The sequence below is a fragment of the Brassica rapa genome, chromosome A10 (assembly GCF_000309985.2).
Source record: "Brassica rapa cultivar Chiifu-401-42 chromosome A10, CAAS_Brap_v3.01, whole genome shotgun sequence".
In the NCBI taxonomy this organism is placed as follows: domain Eukaryota; kingdom Viridiplantae; phylum Streptophyta; class Magnoliopsida; order Brassicales; family Brassicaceae; genus Brassica; species Brassica rapa.
The window spans coordinates 16,921,864-16,939,995 of NC_024804.2; the positions used below are offsets into that span (position 1 = coordinate 16,921,864).

The following is an 18,132-nucleotide window of genomic DNA, read 5'->3' on the forward strand; positions in this document are numbered from 1 at the left end:
GAGCCTACCTTTTTGAGAATCATTGTAGTATACAGATACATGAGAAGATTAGTAGTGGGGGTATCTGTAGGGATGTGACCTTGTAGATTCCAGTGGCTAGCTGCTTATCGTACAGAATCTGTTTAAGCAGCTAGACGATTTCTAGACCTTGTGGCTGTATATATAAATATTTGATTTCTATCAAAACATAAATTTAATAACTGTAATAAAGGAGAGAAAGACAGAATTAAATATTGAAGGACTAATCGACAGCTGAGGTCACACATTTCACACTTAATGAATTCTTCCTTAATTATTGCATTACATATATTAATATATTGATTTGAAGAAACATAAGACAAGATGATGGTGGTATATGTAGGTAGGTAGGCATATAGGAAGGAAGCGTTTCTGTTCAAACAGGAACGCTGTGCAAGACCACTGTCTCTACGGTAAGACCTGGTCCGAAACCGAACAAGACACCCCACTCCAACCCTTCTCCTGTCGTGGCCACACCATCTTCCGCAGACTTCCTCCTCATCTCGTCCAATATGAAGAGAACACACGCGCTAGACATGTTACCGTACTCGCTCAACACGTGGCGCGTGGCTCTCATCTTCTCCGCCTTGAGCCCTAGCTTCTTCTCAACCTCGTCAAGGATCGCTGGACCACCAGGGTGAGCTATCCAGAAGAGGGAGTTCCAGTCGCTTATACCTAACGGTTTAAACGCTTCGTCTAGACTCTTCTCGATGTTCTTGGAGATGAGCCCAGGGACGTCCTTGAGGAGATGGAAGGTGAGTCCCACTTCCCTCAAGTGTCCATCTATGGCACCGTCAGAGTCTGGTAAGATGGTCTGGGCCGCAGACACCATCTCGAAGATGGGCTTCTCTCCAGCAGAGGTGTCCGCGTCCGAACCGACAATGAGCGCGGCGGCGCCGTCACTGAAGAGAGCCTGTCCAACGAGGGAGTCAAGGTGGGTGTCAGATGGGCCACGGAACGTGACGGCTGTGATCTCGGAGCAGACAACGAGAACACGCGCGCCACGGTTGTTCTCAGCGAGATCCTTAGCGAGACGGAGGACAGTACCGCCGGCGAAGCAGCCTTGCTGGTACATCATGAGACGCTTGACGGAAGGACGAAGACCGAGGAGCTTGGTGAGCTGGTAGTCAGCACCAGGCATGTCGACTCCAGAGGTAGTGCAGAAGACAACGTGTGTAATCTTGGACTTGGGCTGGCCCCACTCCTTGATGGCCTTCACCGCAGCCTCTTTGCCTAGCTTAGGGACTTCGACCACCACGATGTCCTGTCGAGCGTCGAGAGAAGGAGCCATGTAGGCGCACATGTCTGGGTTCTCCTTTAGAAACTCTTCGGTTAGGTGCATGTGGCGTTTCCTTATCGTCGACTTGTCGCCTATTATAGTAGTCGTTTGTTAAGTAAATATGCTATAAAAGAAGAAATATAAAGTAGGGTTTGTTAAAGACATACACATGCGCTTGAACTTCTCTTTAAGGTCAGTCATGTGTTCGCTGTTGGTGATGCGGAAGTAGTAGTCAGGATACTCCGCTTGGATCACATGGTTGGCAGGGTTAGCCGTGCCTATCGCCAAGATACCTGCTGGGCCATCTGCTCTTTGCGCCTTTCTGATCTCATCCAACGAAGACGGTGTACCCATCACCATAGTATTACCAACTTAGTTTTAGTTACAAGAGGTTGATCAATGCGTGACTTTATGTAGTATGTTATGTGTATATATTTAGAAAACATGCGGGGAGTGGTAGATTATATAAGAAGATGACAAAGGAGAAAAAGAGAAGGGAGTGTGGTAGGTTGGATGGACGGGTAGATGAAACACAACGTGTCTATGTGTTAGCTCGCTTTCCTGTGGCTCTTCTTGCTTCCCTTTTATTCCGCTACTTACCAAAAAAATTTGAATGGTTGGTTTTATTGAATTTACGTATATTCGCACCAACAAGTCGTATTCATTTCTATGTTCGTATTTATTATTTATTCTATGTATAAATCAAAAGATTTTACGTACAGCTACTCGTCAGTTTCTAGGGGTTAGTTGTATAGCTTCTTTTACTTCTCACACCCCTCACGACTCACGTGCATACTTAACTCCATCGTTAACCAAATTTTCTTCTTCAGTTTCCTTCTAATCCTATAACTAACTAATTAAATAACTAGTCTTACATCGTTTAGCAAAAAAAAAAACTAGTCTTACATTTAGGTACGCCTCGTTTTTCGTTTTCCAAACAACGCAAGATTCATTTGTTTTGCTTTTTTTTTTTTTTTCTGTCATTAAGTATATATGCTTGTGACACCTTTGTTTAGTACTCAGTACTCACTATTCACTACCGTCACTGTTGTTTTACCGGCCACAAACATGATTAGCAACATGATTAGGTATTCATGTTTAGATATTTTTGTTGGAAACGATAATAGCATCGACCCATAATAGAAGGTGGGCCCTTGAACTTGACTCTGACACCATATGGGGTTATGGACAATATTATGGACGTGGGCCATTATAAGCTAGAAGTCACGAGAACCTGAGTGTGTTTCCTCAATGGTAAGTAGGCACTCCAGAGCGCTTGTTATAATCATTCGAACCAAAAGCTCGCGCTTACCGAAATATAGCTCTGCCTGCCGTAACCAGGGACGGCCAAAACGATGGTATTTGAGCGTGTGTCGGCCTGAGGCATGTTTCTTGCGTACACGCATGTGTCTTTATCTTATATTTAGTCTTTAAGGTTTTGTATGGTTACGTACTCTTGTTTGTTTAATATTTTTAAAGTTACGTACTATATATTTACGTCTTGTATATTAGTATATACTATGATCTTCTTTTTTTGTTAGCCTTTTCGGTTTTTATTAGATTTTGGTGATGATTTCCCCACCAGGTTTTTTTTTTTTTTTTGTCATCTGAATTTATTAAGTGGGACAAAGCCCAAGAGACTAAGCCCAACAACTTTACAAAAAGCCCAAACAGCAAACGGGCCAACGGAACAAAGAGAAAAACCCAAACAGATGGGCCAACCAAAGAAAACAAATATGGGCCGTCAGCCCATAGAGTAAACCGTCGAGGAGAGAGGGACACGTTACCCACCGCGTGTGCGTTCGCCCGGCGATGCATGCACACGTGTCAAGATGAAGGTCCGCTGTCGTCCACCGGAAGCAAGGAGGCGGCGCATCAGAACTCCGCCGCTAGCGGAGATCATCGATGAAACGGTTGCTACAAGAGCCAGCTTCAAAGAAACCCAATCGCCAACCGGATCTACCCTTCAGAAAAAAAAAAAAAAAACAATCATCTACAATCGATCTATCCATCACCGGCTTTCCAACTAAGGGAAAGAACAATCCGACTAGGAAAGAAAGAGAGACGATTTGATGTTGATAGCCAGAAGAAGAGTAGATCGACGTAAACGGGAAAAAACCCGGAGTAAGCCGCCGTCACATAAAGGTATATGCGATACGGAGACAAAAGCCGGCCGATCTTCGCCGGAGGAAAAGGCGAGAACGCCGGAGACAGAGTCCGGTCGGATGAAACCGAAACCGGAACCAAAAAGTGGATCTCTCTCACTCTCAAAAATCTTTGCCTCTCTGAAAGATAGAAATTTGATAAGAGAGGAACGATTGTCGAGAGAGAACTCTCTCTCTAGGAGAGGAGAGAGTCCGATTGTTTTGCTTTTTTCTATATTTCCCCACCAGGTTATACCTTCTAGATAACATTTCATATCGATTACAAAAAGAGGAAGTTTTTCGAGATTATATATAATCTTTGGATATGAATGAAGGAGTCCCACTCCTTTTTATAATTGTTTTGTTTTACCTTTTATTTCCAGGTTAGTTGGTTACCCTTTTCCATGGGTTTTTTCCCTCTCTTTTAATAGGTTAGATGTGATTTTGTAGTTTGCCCTTTCTATTTTTAATACTTTTTAAAGTTTATAAATGGCCGACAAACAAAAAGTATATAAATGCATATCTTGAAAACACCGTAGGTTGTCTTATGTATGTGGGCCTACAAAGCCCAATCCATTGCAGTCCGTATTGTACAAGAATTAACAAGTGAATCGGTGGGCTTCAGAATCAAGGCAGGCTTGTTAGTCAAGGCTCTGCTTCTGATATACATTCTGCTTCTGTTGCCAACCAAGGTACTAACTTCAGGTCTGAACAATTTTGTTTCGTTAAAGTACTATTACACTTGGAAATACTCTCAACTCTTATGCCTTATCTGGTTCTTATTATCGGACCTGAAGAGCAATGGATGTGAGTCTGCATGTTGATCAGCCAACAAGTTATACTCTTTCCAAGCTGCGTGTGGATGAAGTATTTTGAGTAAATTTTCTCTTTCCAAGTGGTTCCGTTGTGAAACATGAAACGAGCCAGGAACTAGTGAAGCTGAGCGGTCATTCGCCAACTTGCAGGATCTAATGGAGCAATACAATTCAGAAAAGCTTCAATTGGAGAGTATATCAGGGAAACATGTACAAGTGTTGAGTGCATTTATGAGTTCATACGATCAACTAAGGCTTACTTCATGAGAAAACTGGCCATCTCAGGAAATTATTAAATGAAGCAGAGAAAGAGATGGCTTATTGTGAGGCTGAAACAGTAGAATTGAAAGCAAGTAGTAGTGCTATTGTAAGTGTAACCACTGGTTAATTAAACTCATCTTAATTAACTCATTAGTTTCAACACTACACTGCCGCGTCAGGATAACTTTTGTATAGACTAGTTGGACGATTAATTGATCGGTGGCTGCAAACCTCGTGCCCGTAAACTTCTCTTATGCATCACTTTCAGGTTTAGATTAGCCAAAATCAGACTCCCCTTATTTAAAAAAAAAAACTTTTTAGTGTGTTATTACATAATGCGCTCATCACATGGTCATTTGATTAAAAGAGTAATTAGATTAAAACAAGACAAAACATATTTGTGTTGCCAATAATTAGAAAAAGGGATTAATTATGTTAAGCGTCCAAGAGAATGCCTTTCCACGTTGGGGGCACATGCGTTCTCTTCTTTCTTCCCTTTTGTTCTTCTACCAAAACAAACACCATTATAGGCCCAAATCCACAGATAACCTACCAAAATATTTACATCAAAATAGTTCGACGTGAGTAAGAGAAATGCAAGTGGTTCTACATTTGAGATTAGAACCATAGAATAAAACGTCCTGCCAACTGTTCCGATAAAAAAATATGGAATACGTTCTGAAATTACATAAAATGGTCCGAGAAAAATGGCAGTGATCGACCAGAAGAGCTTAGTTGCCGGTTCATTTGATAGTATTCTTGACCAAAACCCTATATAGGTTTGTATAAATCTTGTCTATTACATTGTATATATTTGTTCCATGTACTCATATTCGAAAAAGAAAAATAGTAAAAGGATAAGAGGATAAAATCAAGAGACAATAGAGAATGGAAGAGGATTAACGTAAAATGAAAACAAGATTCAATGCATCGAAGATTGGAATAAGAATATAAACTAAACGAGAAAATTTAGAGTAGGTCAAAAGGGGGGAACATAAAATTATAGGACTTGTTTTCTCCAATGAATTAAGACTAGAGATGAAATTAGAAAAGCATAAAAGATTGCTCACATGCAACCCAAATTCCTTTGTCCTCAATAATGCATGTTTACAAACAAATTTGTTTTAGAATATAGTATTAGACATCAATTTTAAGAATATAGTATTAGAGAAACGAATTTAAATGGTGTTTTGGTAAGAATATATATTGAGAAACTGAATTTAGGAAGATGTTGTATACTATAATAGCCAAGCTGACAAGCATATGTGATCAAGAAGAAATAAAAACGATAAGGAAATACATAGATGCCCTTGGGATTAGAATATGGAAGACGAACAAAGGCTGTGGCAGTATTCTTTGAAGTTGCATCCTATAAAATTGAAAGCACATGCATTAGCGTATTTTGTATTTGTGTGTTCGATTATTCTCTAGTTAATTAACAACCACTTTTGGTGCACACGTTCTGATTATTGTACATATAGACTAATGGGGAGTATATATTATAGTATAAAAGAGTAAGAAATATACGATCCATACCAACGTTGAGTTGGCCTAGTGGTAAAGGGGTTGCGGTTGTAACTTCCGCCACTTGGGTTCAACTCACGGTGGGAGGGACTATTTACAATGCTTGGGTTCCCGGCAAAGAGGTGAAAACACCTTTTTATTTTACCAAAAAAAATAAAAAAAATATACGATCCATTACCACCGTCCCTAACGTTGGTCGTATAGCCAAACATAAATGGTCTTTGGTCTTCTGACACAAAGTAAGATCGTACAAGAAATTCTACTACTTGATTCCTCAGATACTCATATCATAATAAGATCTCTATGAGATTTCAGCATATGTCGCCATTTGTGTAGGTCAAAAGTCAAAACATAGGTGGTTGTTTTTCAAGATTAATACACGTACATATAATGGATGCTTACGCAATTACTTCATCCTCATAATTAAGTCGACTACCATCCATCATGCGGCCATCATTGCACTCTTTCTTTCCCAATTATTAATACCAAACTCATTGCTTTTATGTGTTGTATGATTGATAAGAACGAAATTGTTTATGTTTCATATGTATATGAAATTATCGCAGTTCATGAACATTCCATCGTTTAAATTTGGACCATCACATGCAATAGTATTTGGACTCGTTATACAAGATATATTATCCTTTTAATAGTTTTTCTATTACGTAATTTCACTATAATTTTTTTTATCAATTGGGTCATTAGAATCTAAGGTAACATGCTAATCATGGGTCTTATCATTCCTCATCCTTTATTTTCAGCTTATTATTTGTTGATGAATGATGAGTCTATCTAGTTATATCTGGCATCTTGTTTTAAGTATTTATTTTGATGATCCTCTCCTCGTTAATTGTTCACTCTCGTTTCTAAAATACTTTTGTGAATGACAAAATCAGACCGATCTATGCTTTAGATTTGAGCAGGACCATATGTATGCAATTCACTAGTGTAGTACAACCTTTGAGGTATGCATGAAACATGCTACCAAGTGGAAAATGAATCATTGCTAATTATATATATATATATATATTTGATTGATTGATAATTGGTATATCATGGGCACAATTGACTCAACGCAGAGCTATTTTTAAATGATTTATAAAGATTTCAAATATTAAAGAAAATGAAAAGAGAGAGAAAAGAAAGGTGTAACTCTTATATAAAGGGATCGTGGAAGGGATACTTTTCCAAGACCAACACACATTCCTTTTCACTTTGTTCTTCTCCTCCAACTAGCGAAAAAGATATACAAAACATTTGTTTATCCTCATAGAGAAATAAGAAGGATGAACACAACATCGTCCAAGAGCAAGAAGAAGCAAGAAGAGGGTGGTGCGAGGTTTCTTGGGGTGAGAAGGAGACCTTGGGGAAGATACGCGGCTGAGATTAGAGACCCAACAACCAAGGAGCGTCACTGGCTTGGCACGTTTGATACGGCCGAGGAAGCTGCCTTGGCCTACGATAGAGCCGCTCGGTCCATGCGTGGCACTCGTGCCCGCACCAACTTCGTTTACTCAGACATGCCTCCTTCATCCTCCGTCACCTCCATTATTTCTCCTGATGATCCGCCTCCACCTCCACCTCCTACTTCAGCTGCTCCTCCTTGTTCTAATGATCCTGTGGATTACATGATGATGTTTAACCAATATTCATCAACAGATTCGCCAATGCTGCAACCTTACTCTGATCAAGTGGACAGCAGTTACATGTTTGGTGGCTCATCTTCTTGTTATTCTAACAGCAGCAGCGAGTTGCCTCCTCTGCCAAGCGACTTGTCAAATTCTTGTTATAGCCAACCACAGTGGAGCGTTGACGACTACTCGACCGCTACCTATTTCGAGGGTGACTACGTCCATAGTCCAATGTTCAGCACAATGCCTCCGGTTTCTGACTCTTTCAACCACTTCGGCTCCTATAATTAACATATATTCTCATCCATATTTAATTGTTTTCTCATTTGTATTTTTTTTTTTTTTGGATTTCAGTATGTTTCGCCGTCCTTGGTCTATGATCAAAGTGATTGTTTGTCTTATTTTTGAATAAAATAAATTATTTTTCTCTTGTATATCTTAACCAATGAAAACAAACATCTCCTTTGTGTCCATTCACAAATTCTCACATAATATTCTCTATGGGCCTGTGAACTCAAAAGCCCATTCATGGATACTTGATGGGCTATGGCATGTTTGGTTTCTTATAGTAGAACTAGATTATTTGTAGGTTGACGTACTACATTTGTGCCTTCTGGTGTCTAATATGCTTATGTAATCTGAAAATGTTCATATTTGATGGATTCTGGTAACTTAATTACCTGTTTGTCGGTCGTCAAAAGATGGTAGTAGGTTTGACTGGTGAACCATGTCTACCTGTTTCAAAAGCTGGTTACCAAACACAATTAAAAATGCATGTACATATAAGTGGTTTCCAGAAGAGGAAATTAAGGTGGTGAAGAATACATGGGAGATGAAGTTTTTCTCTTTTTATACCATCGCAGTTGCACTTCTAGTTGTAGCCAACTTTGGAATGATGCACACAAGGGGGCAGAGCGTTTCGTGCCTAAACCAGCTTGCTCCATGCCTAAACTACCTGAATGGAACAAAAGAAGTGCCTCAAGTATGCTGTAACCCTCTCAAATCAGTAATAAAGAACAATCCAGAGTGCTTGTGCCGTATGATAAGTAACCGAGGGAGTTCACGGGCCGAGCAAGCTGGCATTAATGTCAACGATGCTCAAATGTTGCCTGCTCGATGTGGAGAACACGTCAATCCCATTGCCTGCTTGACTAATCGTACGCACTATTTTCTTACTTGAAGAAACCTATGTTATTTTTATTTTTTCTTTGTCTCAATCTTGTGTGTTGTGTGCAGGATCTCGAGGATCTACCAACTCGGACCGAAGCTCCTCCACTGGCAACTCCTTTTCTCAGTCCCATTGGAGAACAACATTAGCTTTTGCAGCAACTCTTTTACCATTTATACTTTAAATAAACGGAATCTCTCGCTGTTCTATAGCACTCTGTTCATTCTTTTTATTTGTTTGAACAATGCTTATGAGTTATGATTATTGTTTGTTCGTCACCCACACATTAGTGTACTCCCTCCGTTCCTTCAAATAAACTGAATCTCTCATCGTCAGTATATATAGCACTATGTTTGCTTGTTAACTCTGTTCATTATTTTTATTTGATTGTTCGTCACCCACACATTAATACCCATTTTATGATTTATTCCACATAAATGTTATAATTCCATATTTAATGTTGCAACAAATCAAGCTCCACCAAGTCCTAATCTCATTTATTCCATACACCTTCCACATTTGTAAAAGAAAACGTGTGTGGGACTCTATTGGTTTACCGCAAATTCTCTATCGAATAGCTAAACCGGTTAAAATGGTAATTTATAATCCGAAAACCGAAAAACATCAGCCGGTTTAGGGTAGTTGACCAGATCTCTCCCTCTACTCCCTCTCTTATACGGATCGGACAACAAATCCGACCAACATTAAACTCTCTCCCCGAGTGACTCTTATCAAGCAATCCGATCCACGACCGTCTCCGTTCAAAATGGGAGGGATGTTATACAAACTCTTCGCCTCGGCTTCTCTGCTAACCCTCGGATTGTACCATCTCGTCTGCACCTTCTTCCACGTCATCAAGTCTCCACAATCCTACGCCGCCAAGCCTTTCTACCCCTTGCCACGTGTCTCCGGCAACAACAACAACAACCGTCTCCAGAAACTACCTTTGATCATCCTCATCCTCTCCCTCTCCGTCGCCTTCCTCCACCAAACCCTAATCTCGTTCTACTCCGACCCCCTCGTCAAAGGCAGCACCCCCGTCCACCGCTTCTCCTCCCTCAACTCCGCCGCCGTCTTCTTCCTCTTCCTCCTCGTCGCCGTCTACCTCCTCCTCTCCGAATCCGCCTCCTCCCTCATCCCTCTCCCCTCCGATCTCCTCTTCGCCCTCGCCTCCGGCGGCTTCTTCCTCCACTACTCCGCCGCAACGGCCTCGGCGGCGATTCAAACGTCCGATCTCCAAGCTCACTGCGATTCTCTCTCCGCTCGCGTCTCCGCCTTGTGCTCCCTCCTCTGCCTGCTCCTCGCGTGCAGGCCGAGGCTCTTCGTCGCCGACGCTGCGCTCGCTGCCTCCGTCTGCCTTCAGGGACTCTGGCAGCTTCAGACGGGGCTCTCTTTGTACGTCGATGGGTTTATCCCCGAGGGGTGTCATCGTCTTTTGGATGTTTCGGGGGGTGTTGAAGGTTCGACGCAGTGTGATATTCAGGAGTCTAAGCTGAGAGCTGTCTCGGTTTTGGATCTTATGTTCACTGTACACGTGGTGCTTGTTGTTATCTTGCTCTTTGTGACGTACACGATGGTGGCGATGGCGGCTGGAGTGAGGAGGACTGGTTCTTATGAGGCGTTGCCGAATAATTCTAGTGATTCTTCTAATCACATTCAGATGAAGTCGTTGACTGGAACTCAGGCTTGAATGAATGTGTATGTCTTTTGGTTATTGTATGCTCTCGCGCTCTCTCTTTTAAACTTTTTTTTTTTGGAAGGAACTTGTTGCTTATTTATTTGTTAAGTATAATGTTCAATCCTGTTATAACTTGGATATGATGAGATGCTCAACAGAGTTATGGTATATTTTTTGTTTGATTAAGAATAGCATTGCAAGTGAAGTGACCTCCTTTGTTTTACGACATTGATGATCTTGTCTGTTGCTGATGTTCCATCTGTTTTTTTTGGAAATTGGAATGTTGTTTCCATTATTTAAACTTGTTTCTTTGTTTTGGTTTAAAGCATTGGTGAAAGACAGAGAAGGTGATACAATGAGGATAATAATTCTTCTTTTGAAAAAGAATTTGCGCCAAAAACTTGGAAGAGAGTTGTGGTTACAACCCACGCATTAGCTTAGATAGTCCCATGTAAACGAGGGTGAAACAAGAGGAACCAAGGTATGTCTTCAGTTCTTTTTTTGGCCTTGGACTCCTCTTGTTTTGCCTTCCTTGATATGGGACTGCCTAAGCTATGCTCTTTCACGTTTTTGGCGCAAGAGTTTTATCTTCATCCATATTATCTTCTTTATCTTTCACCTGTAGCTGAGTTTGGGTTAACCAAACAACAAATAAATGTTATGTTTGACATGGTTACAGAGTTTTGTTGCAATTTTAATGTAACGTACTGTGGTATTCCGGTAAGCTAGTTGAATAATGCAGAAAGGTGCATGGTTTGACGCCAATCGGAGGTATGATTCAGTTGTTGAGGTAGATGCCGATTGGTTGTTAACTCACTAAACCAAGATTGAGCTTGCATTTGAAAGCATAATGACAGTAATCTGTCCCCAACAGCAGATCTTGTTAGCGCCGCTTCTGTGCGTAAATAACAGTTGATCATTGTGTGTGTACAACTTGGTCTCTTTTGATAATTTGATGTTTCACGGGAAGTCAGGAATGCCAACTACTTAAGTAGTTAATCAAGAAGACGGGAAGTCATTTGCTATTATAGTTCCAAGCATAGGCCCAAACATAGAGATATGTCGTATAAAATGTATTTGTTAGGCCCAAAGATAGAGAGATATGTCATGTAATAATGTATTTTGTTCAAATTTGGAGAATACGTGTGGGAAGGGGAGTGGTGAAATCTTAGAGGTTAAGTCATGGAGAAAAAGGATAGAACAATCAAACAAGAGCTTTGAAATGGCCAAAAAGTGACCATATGGTGGGTGCGAATATTTATGTATTATTTTGTTTTTACTCTTCTTTTATTGCTGAAAGCTACAATACACTTCTCTTAATATATTGTTTACGTAAATCACATAATCTTCTATTTTGTTAACTAATTAGTAATTAATATCTACTTTAGAAACACCGGGACAGATGATGAGTATATCACATTCACGCAATCTGTTGGAGTTTGGTCAGAACGTATTGAAGCATGTCTGAAGATCTTTCTTCAAACATTATACAACATAAAAGTGAGGCGCGCGAATATGTTAATAGCAAAAAGGCAACAAAAGCTAAATTAAAGAGATAAAAAGTAAAGTGATTTGGCCTCAATCAACGGAAACGTATCTTAATTTATGAGGTTCCCTCTTTCTTTTACTTTTGACACAAGCCAACCGTTGACTAATAATACATACATGGAACACAGAGAAATAACAACAAGGGAGGAATACTTGTCACTGTTTACACCTCTTCCATATTGTTTCCTTAACGTTTAATCCGACCTTGTTCAGCTTTTAAGCGTTTTAATCATTACTGGCTGTAAAAGCTTCATTAAAGGGATAGGATTTGAAGGAAAAAAAATTCAAATAAGATTGGAGCAGTGTAAAAAGAAAACGTGAATTGAGCCAAACGAGGAGGTGGTCCTCGGGATGATTGTGAATGGAGATAAACCAGCCAGGAACCGCCACATGTCATTATAGCTTTATAGATTTCCTTAGCCAGCACCATTATTGTGATTGTATAAATATGACCCTTTCCTTCATCTCACCCATTTCCATTCTCCATAGACCCAACAACACAAATATATACTAGTAGATAGGAACCAAAAGCGAAGTCAAGCAAATATAAAAATAATGAAGAAGAAGGCGGCAGAGTTCGTGAAGGATATAATAAACATGTTGGCTGGTCTTGCAAAAGACAAGACGAAGGAGCTAAAGAGGAAAACAAGAGCCTTTAAGACCCGTCTTGTAATATTCTCGCTACTCCACAACAGAAACATGGTGGTGAGCTCGTGGTCTCACAAGCTCAAATCCAAACCAACATCAAGAAGCCTAGATGATGGTGGTAATAAGGATAAAAATAACATGGTGGTAGTGTATAGCCACAACGCCAATATGTCAACCACTCCTGCTGCCTCTCCGCAATATGTACAATATGTGGACGAGGAAGATGAAGAAGAAGAGGAAGATGATGAAAAGTATCCAGACTTGAGACACTCGCTGTTTGAGGCAGAGGGCTCGGTGATAGACATGGTGAAACACTCCAAGGAAGACAAGGGAGAAGAGTTTCGGTTGGAAGATGAGATCGACAACGTGGCTGATCTTTTCATTACCCGGTTCCACCGACAGATGTGGTTGCAGAAGCAGCTTTCTCTCGAGAATATTCAAGATACATCGAACTGATTTCAATCGTGTGATATACATACACATAACGCCCCTTCTCTTTTTCTTAGGGTGCGGAGCACGCAATGATCCTCTTAGATTGTTTAGCGTAGTGAAATGAAAACGGGACGTATACACATGTATGTTTATATCAACGTCCCCTCTTTGTTCACGTTTCTTGACCAATAAATGAAGTTTTTTTGTTGTTGTTGTTGTTGTTGTCATGTAAAATAACTGAGCACCGCATATCTAATTAAGCACTTGACTACGTACACCACAACGACCGTTATATATCGTTTCACGTCGAGATGAACATTTTAAATATCGGTCCGGTTCAAGTAGCAGTTTAAATCCAGATAGTAAAAAATAGGAACTAGATACCTGGAAAATTATCAGTTTACGTTTGATTTTGGTTCGGATCGGTTATTTTGGGTAAATTATTGAATAATCAAGATGATTGAGATTATAATATTAAATAATTTGGATTATTTTTGTTTTTTAGATAAAAATATGTAGATACTTTCCATTACTTTCTGATCATTTGGTAGTTTAGATATTTTTTAATAAAAAAAAAATCAAATACTTTAAGATATTATTAATAGATTTGTTTAATTATATATATATTTATTTATTTATTTATGGTTATGTTATATGTATATAGTTAATATTTTTTGGAATATTTCGGTTGGGTCCTGGTTTCGGAATATTTCCGTTCGGTCTTGGTCTTTCACCCGTAAAATATTTAATTTAACGTCCGTTATCCGGTTCGCAGGGAAACGTCGTCCTATCTTTCCCTCCAGCTTCTTTCTCTTCTTGCGATTAATCTAGTTAGTATTTATGATGCAGTTTGGTTGATAACGGTAGCCAGTTTCTATGACTAATATGTAAATCTCTATATCCAATTTGTAATTCTAGCGGCTTAATTAAAAATTATCTGATTAGCGAAGAAAACAACTAGTTGATCACATGACCAGTGGCCAAGTTTTTTTTTTTAAATAGATAGAGTGAAGTACATGGTGAATGGGCACATGCTTTCTGGTCATGTGATCATGTCTCTGTATCCATTATTGAAACTTGAACCTTTTTGGTTTGTTTTTTCCCCATAACCTCTCTCTACAGGTTTATTATGTGGTTTCTCTCCACCGTGTGTGATATTTTTCCAATTTTCAGGTTAGTTTTTGGAAGTCTAAACTCAAAGCGTATTAGCAAATCTGGTCGGTGATGGTATCTGCAGTCAAATAGTGTTTGTTTATTATGTTCAGCCCATAGATCTAAAGCTTAAAAGAATCCAAAGATGCATTAATTAGCGAGAACATGGGGATGAGGACCTTATTATCATGTCAGCATAAGACTAGTCAGTCCATGTGTATCTGCAACACTCTCTAAGTTACTAACAAGACTGCTACAAACATTGAAAGTAACCCAAAGTGCTGTGATTATAATAATAGTAATAAGATATTATATTAAGACTAGCAATCTAGCTGATATGGCTATAAATAGAAACATCCATGTTACAAAATGTTTGGTGCGATAAGAGTGAGAATGGGTCGTCTTCCACTTATTCTTTGCCTCACCTTTCTGGTTATGGCCACAGTAACATTTGGTGTACCTCCTAAAAAGGCCGTTGATGTTCCTTTCGGCAGGAACTACTTTCCAACATGGGCTTTTGATCACATTAAGTACCTCAACGGTGGTTCTGAAGTGCATCTTTTCCTAGACAAGTACACTGGTGAGTTTCTCTGCCTTCTTATAAATTTCTCTAAGAAAGATATAACTAAAGCTCTTTCTGATTGTTCTTGTTCAATGGGCATAAGGCACTGGCTTTCAGTCCAAAGGCTCATACTTATTTGGACACTTCAGTATGCACATAAAGATGGTTCCTGGGGACTCTGCTGGAACTGTGACCGCCTTCTACGTAAGTGGAACTTGTTATTTGTGCAGATCTTTAAGTTGTCAACTGAATAAAAATAAGTTGCATCTTTCTTTTTACTGCAGTTGTCATCGCAGAGCTCAGAACACGACGAGATAGACTTTGAGTTTCTAGGGAACAGAACCGGCCAACCTTACATTTTACAGACAAACGTGTTCACAGGAGGCAAAGGAAACAGAGAGCAGAGGATAAACCTATGGTTTGACCCTTCCAAGGACTATCATTCCTATTCAGTTCTCTGGAATATGTATCAGATTGTGTAAGTCAACAACATCCTTCAAAGTAGTTCTGAGATTTAGTGGGCTATATACAAACTAATTTTGTTCAAAATATTTTTTACAAATTTGGGGGCTTAAAAAAATATTTTAGGAGTCTATATCTTTTATATAGTTTTCTTCAAAAAATTTGGGCCGGCCCTGCTCAAACTGTAGTTTCTACTCAAAAAGATCCCAAAGCTAAGTGTATAGTTTGTAACAACAGGTTCTTTGTGGATGATGTGCCGATACGAGTATTCAAGAACAGCAAAGACATTGGGGTGAAGTTTCCATTCAACCAGCCGATGAAGATCTATTCCAGTCTTTGGAACGCAGACGACTGGGCCACAAGGGGAGGGCTAGAGAAAACCAACTGGGCAAAGGCTCCTTTCGTGGCGTCCTACAGAGGTTTCCACGTAGACGGATGTGAGGCTTCGGTGAATGCTAAGTTCTGCGAGACGCAAGGGAAACGTTGGTGGGATCAGAAAGAGTTCCAAGACTTGGATGCTCAACAGTACAAGCGTCTCAAATGGGTTCGTACAAGATACACCATCTACAACTATTGTACTGACCGTGTCAGGTTTCCCGTGCCTCCTCCTGAGTGCCGTAGAGACCGTGACATTTAGTAATTTTCAGATTTCTTAGTATTTTTCCAAATGATGTATCCAAGTTTGCGAAAGTTTACTTTATTCTTCTTAAAAGTTATGGGAGACATGATCTAGAGATTCTTGAACTGTTAGAACCGTGCATGTGACATGACTTAAAGTGAAACCGAGCATATGGATTTTTTGTTACTCCCTTTGCTGGTCACAACCTCAAATCTCATTTGTCATGATCATTAGATCAGAGTCTCATAGTCAGTTCAAGAAATGTATCAGTAAGCTGTAAGCAAGCCATCAAGGAATAATTAAGATAACCATTTAAAACAAGTTGAGCCTCATAGGGCGTAGGGAATATACAGTTCAATAAATGCAACAGCAGTAAACTGTAGGCAAGCCAGTAAGGAATAATTTAGAAACTAGATTTAAAAGAATAGATTGAATCCTACTATATAAAAGTGACTAAATTCAAGGCTTATGAGACTATCCACCTCAGCTAAAATATTCTCATCTAAAAAAAATTTAGAAATATATATTATTTAGAAGATAATTAACTAACATATGACTTTTGATATTTCTAGAAATTTTAAATTTGTAACTGCTAATTTATTAATAGAATCATATATATATATATTGAATTATGTTCTATTTTTAATTGTTAGACTTCAAAGGTAAATAAATTATTAATTTATAATATATATAGTTTATAAATTTATATTGTAGTTATAAATAAAGAGAAAATAACCGGAGAGGGTGAATAAGCTCATGTAAAATTATGTAATTAAAATGGTAAAATAGTGAGTATGATGAGGTGAATCTAAGAATCCTACTATATAAAAGGGACTAAATTCAAAGTTTTTGGAACTATCCACCTCAGCCAAAATATTCTTATCCAAAAAAATTAGAAATATATGTCATTTAGAAGATAATTAACTAACATACGACTTTTGATATTTCTAGAAATTTCAAATTTGTAACTGCTAATAAATTTATTAATAGAATCATATATCTATATTGAATTATGTTCTATTTTTAATCGTTAGACTTCAAGAATAAATAAATTATTAATTTATAATATATATAGTTTATAACTTTATATTGTAGTTATAAATAAATAGAAAATAACCGGAGAGGGTGAAGAAGCTCATGTAAAATTATGTAATTAAAATGGTAAAATGGTGAGTATGATGAGGTGAATCTAAGAAAATTTGTTGTACATATTATAGTGTTTTCTTCGTCCACTATAATGATTTAAAATAAAATATATATTCACATAAATAAGTTAATATTTGTTATTTTTTTTGGTAAGATGTTAAGATTATCATTTTCTGAAAGGTTACACTGTTGTTTTTAAACAACTTTTGACACCAAGGAAACAAAAACAACCAATAACAATTCAAGGTAAAAAAAGCCTTAAGAAAGTCTTATACAAGAAAGATAAAAAGAAGTAGAGAAGAGGAGAAAAAAGAACTTGCTGGGTAAGAGAGAAGACGGTCACACATCATACGGTCGAGAGAGGCAATGATGACTGATGAAGGTGAGGAGACAGCTGTGAACACACGAGCATTACGCTCTTTCCACATCAGGTAGATGGCTGACTGAAAGTAGAGCTTGATGACTGGAGTAGCATGCGCATCTGCGTTGACGCGAGGTTGATTGATCCATGCTGCAACAGAGTGTAGATCAGCCGGAGGAGAAATCCAAACTTCAGCAGCAAAAGGCTCCCATATCAAGCGAGAGAAAGAACACTCAAAGAAGAGATGATGGTGAGTCTCTAATTCCAGATTACAAAGGACGCACGTTCCTGAGACATTTAACCTCCAACGCCTCAAGCGATCCTTGGTTGGCAGTCTTCTCCGCAAAGCCAGCCATGATATAAACGCATTACGTGGAATATGTTCCTTGAACCAAATAGTCGTGTGCCAATATTTGTTGTTGATAGTGTTTATATTCTTTTATGACATTAGTATCCATATTTTTTAGTAAACTGATCCAAAGAGATTAGTTTGTAGAGCTAACCAAACGAGGATTATAGTGTTTACTTTGGAAAAAGTAATAGGTTGAATGATAGATGGCGTGCGTGCTTTTCACATGGAAATCTGCACATATATTTAAATTGTAAGATTTGAATCATAGAGAAAATATAGTGTATATGACTGAAGTTAGGCCATTCCGAAACTAAAGTTGGCTAAAATTTTTT

General features: G+C 38.8%; 6 protein-coding genes across 6 annotated transcripts; 5 read left to right on the forward strand and 1 right to left on the reverse strand.

Annotated features, from left to right (window-relative positions):
* Positions 1 to 206: 206 nt before the first annotated feature.
* Positions 207 to 1,740, reverse strand: LOC103846527 (chalcone synthase 1). Its single transcript, XM_009123466.3, has 2 exons — positions 1,465 to 1,740; positions 207 to 1,389 (listed from the first exon to the last, which is right to left on the reverse strand). Exons 1-2 carry the CDS (start codon positions 1,655 to 1,657, stop codon positions 395 to 397), a joined length of 1,188 nt encoding a protein of 395 aa, XP_009121714.2. The 5' UTR covers positions 1,658 to 1,740; the 3' UTR covers positions 207 to 394.
* Positions 1,741 to 1,978: 238 nt separating this feature from the next.
* LOC103846529 (ethylene-responsive transcription factor LEP) lies at positions 1,979 to 9,169 on the forward strand. Its single transcript, XM_033281935.1, has 2 exons — positions 1,979 to 2,882; positions 3,691 to 9,169. The coding sequence occupies exon 2, from the start codon at positions 7,328 to 7,330 to the stop codon at positions 7,961 to 7,963; it is 636 nt and encodes a 211-aa protein (XP_033137826.1). The 5' UTR covers positions 1,979 to 2,882; positions 3,691 to 7,327; the 3' UTR covers positions 7,964 to 9,169.
* On the forward strand, positions 8,343 to 9,175 carry LOC103846530 (lipid transfer-like protein VAS). Its single transcript, XM_009123469.2, has 2 exons — positions 8,343 to 8,829; positions 8,909 to 9,175. The coding sequence occupies exons 1-2, from the start codon at positions 8,400 to 8,402 to the stop codon at positions 9,022 to 9,024; spliced, it is 546 nt and encodes a 181-aa protein (XP_009121717.2). The 5' UTR covers positions 8,343 to 8,399; the 3' UTR covers positions 9,025 to 9,175.
* A 212-nt stretch (positions 9,176 to 9,387) lies between these two features.
* Positions 9,388 to 10,741, forward strand: LOC103846531. The gene has a single exon (XM_009123470.3). The coding sequence runs from the start codon at positions 9,607 to 9,609 to the stop codon at positions 10,528 to 10,530; it is 924 nt and encodes a 307-aa protein (XP_009121718.2). The 5' UTR covers positions 9,388 to 9,606; the 3' UTR covers positions 10,531 to 10,741.
* An 847-nt stretch (positions 10,742 to 11,588) lies between these two features.
* LOC103846532 lies at positions 11,589 to 13,357 on the forward strand. The gene has a single exon (XM_009123471.3). It carries the CDS (start codon positions 12,622 to 12,624, stop codon positions 13,168 to 13,170), a length of 549 nt encoding a protein of 182 aa, XP_009121719.1. The 5' UTR covers positions 11,589 to 12,621; the 3' UTR covers positions 13,171 to 13,357.
* Positions 13,358 to 13,613: 256 nt separating this feature from the next.
* Positions 13,614 to 16,070, forward strand: LOC103846533 (probable xyloglucan endotransglucosylase/hydrolase protein 5). The gene is made up of 4 exons (XM_009123472.2): positions 13,614 to 14,878; positions 14,964 to 15,064; positions 15,145 to 15,338; positions 15,560 to 16,070. The coding sequence occupies exons 1-4, from the start codon at positions 14,668 to 14,670 to the stop codon at positions 15,957 to 15,959; spliced, it is 906 nt and encodes a 301-aa protein (XP_009121720.2). The 5' UTR covers positions 13,614 to 14,667; the 3' UTR covers positions 15,960 to 16,070.
* The last annotated feature ends 2,062 nt before the right edge of the window (positions 16,071 to 18,132 follow it).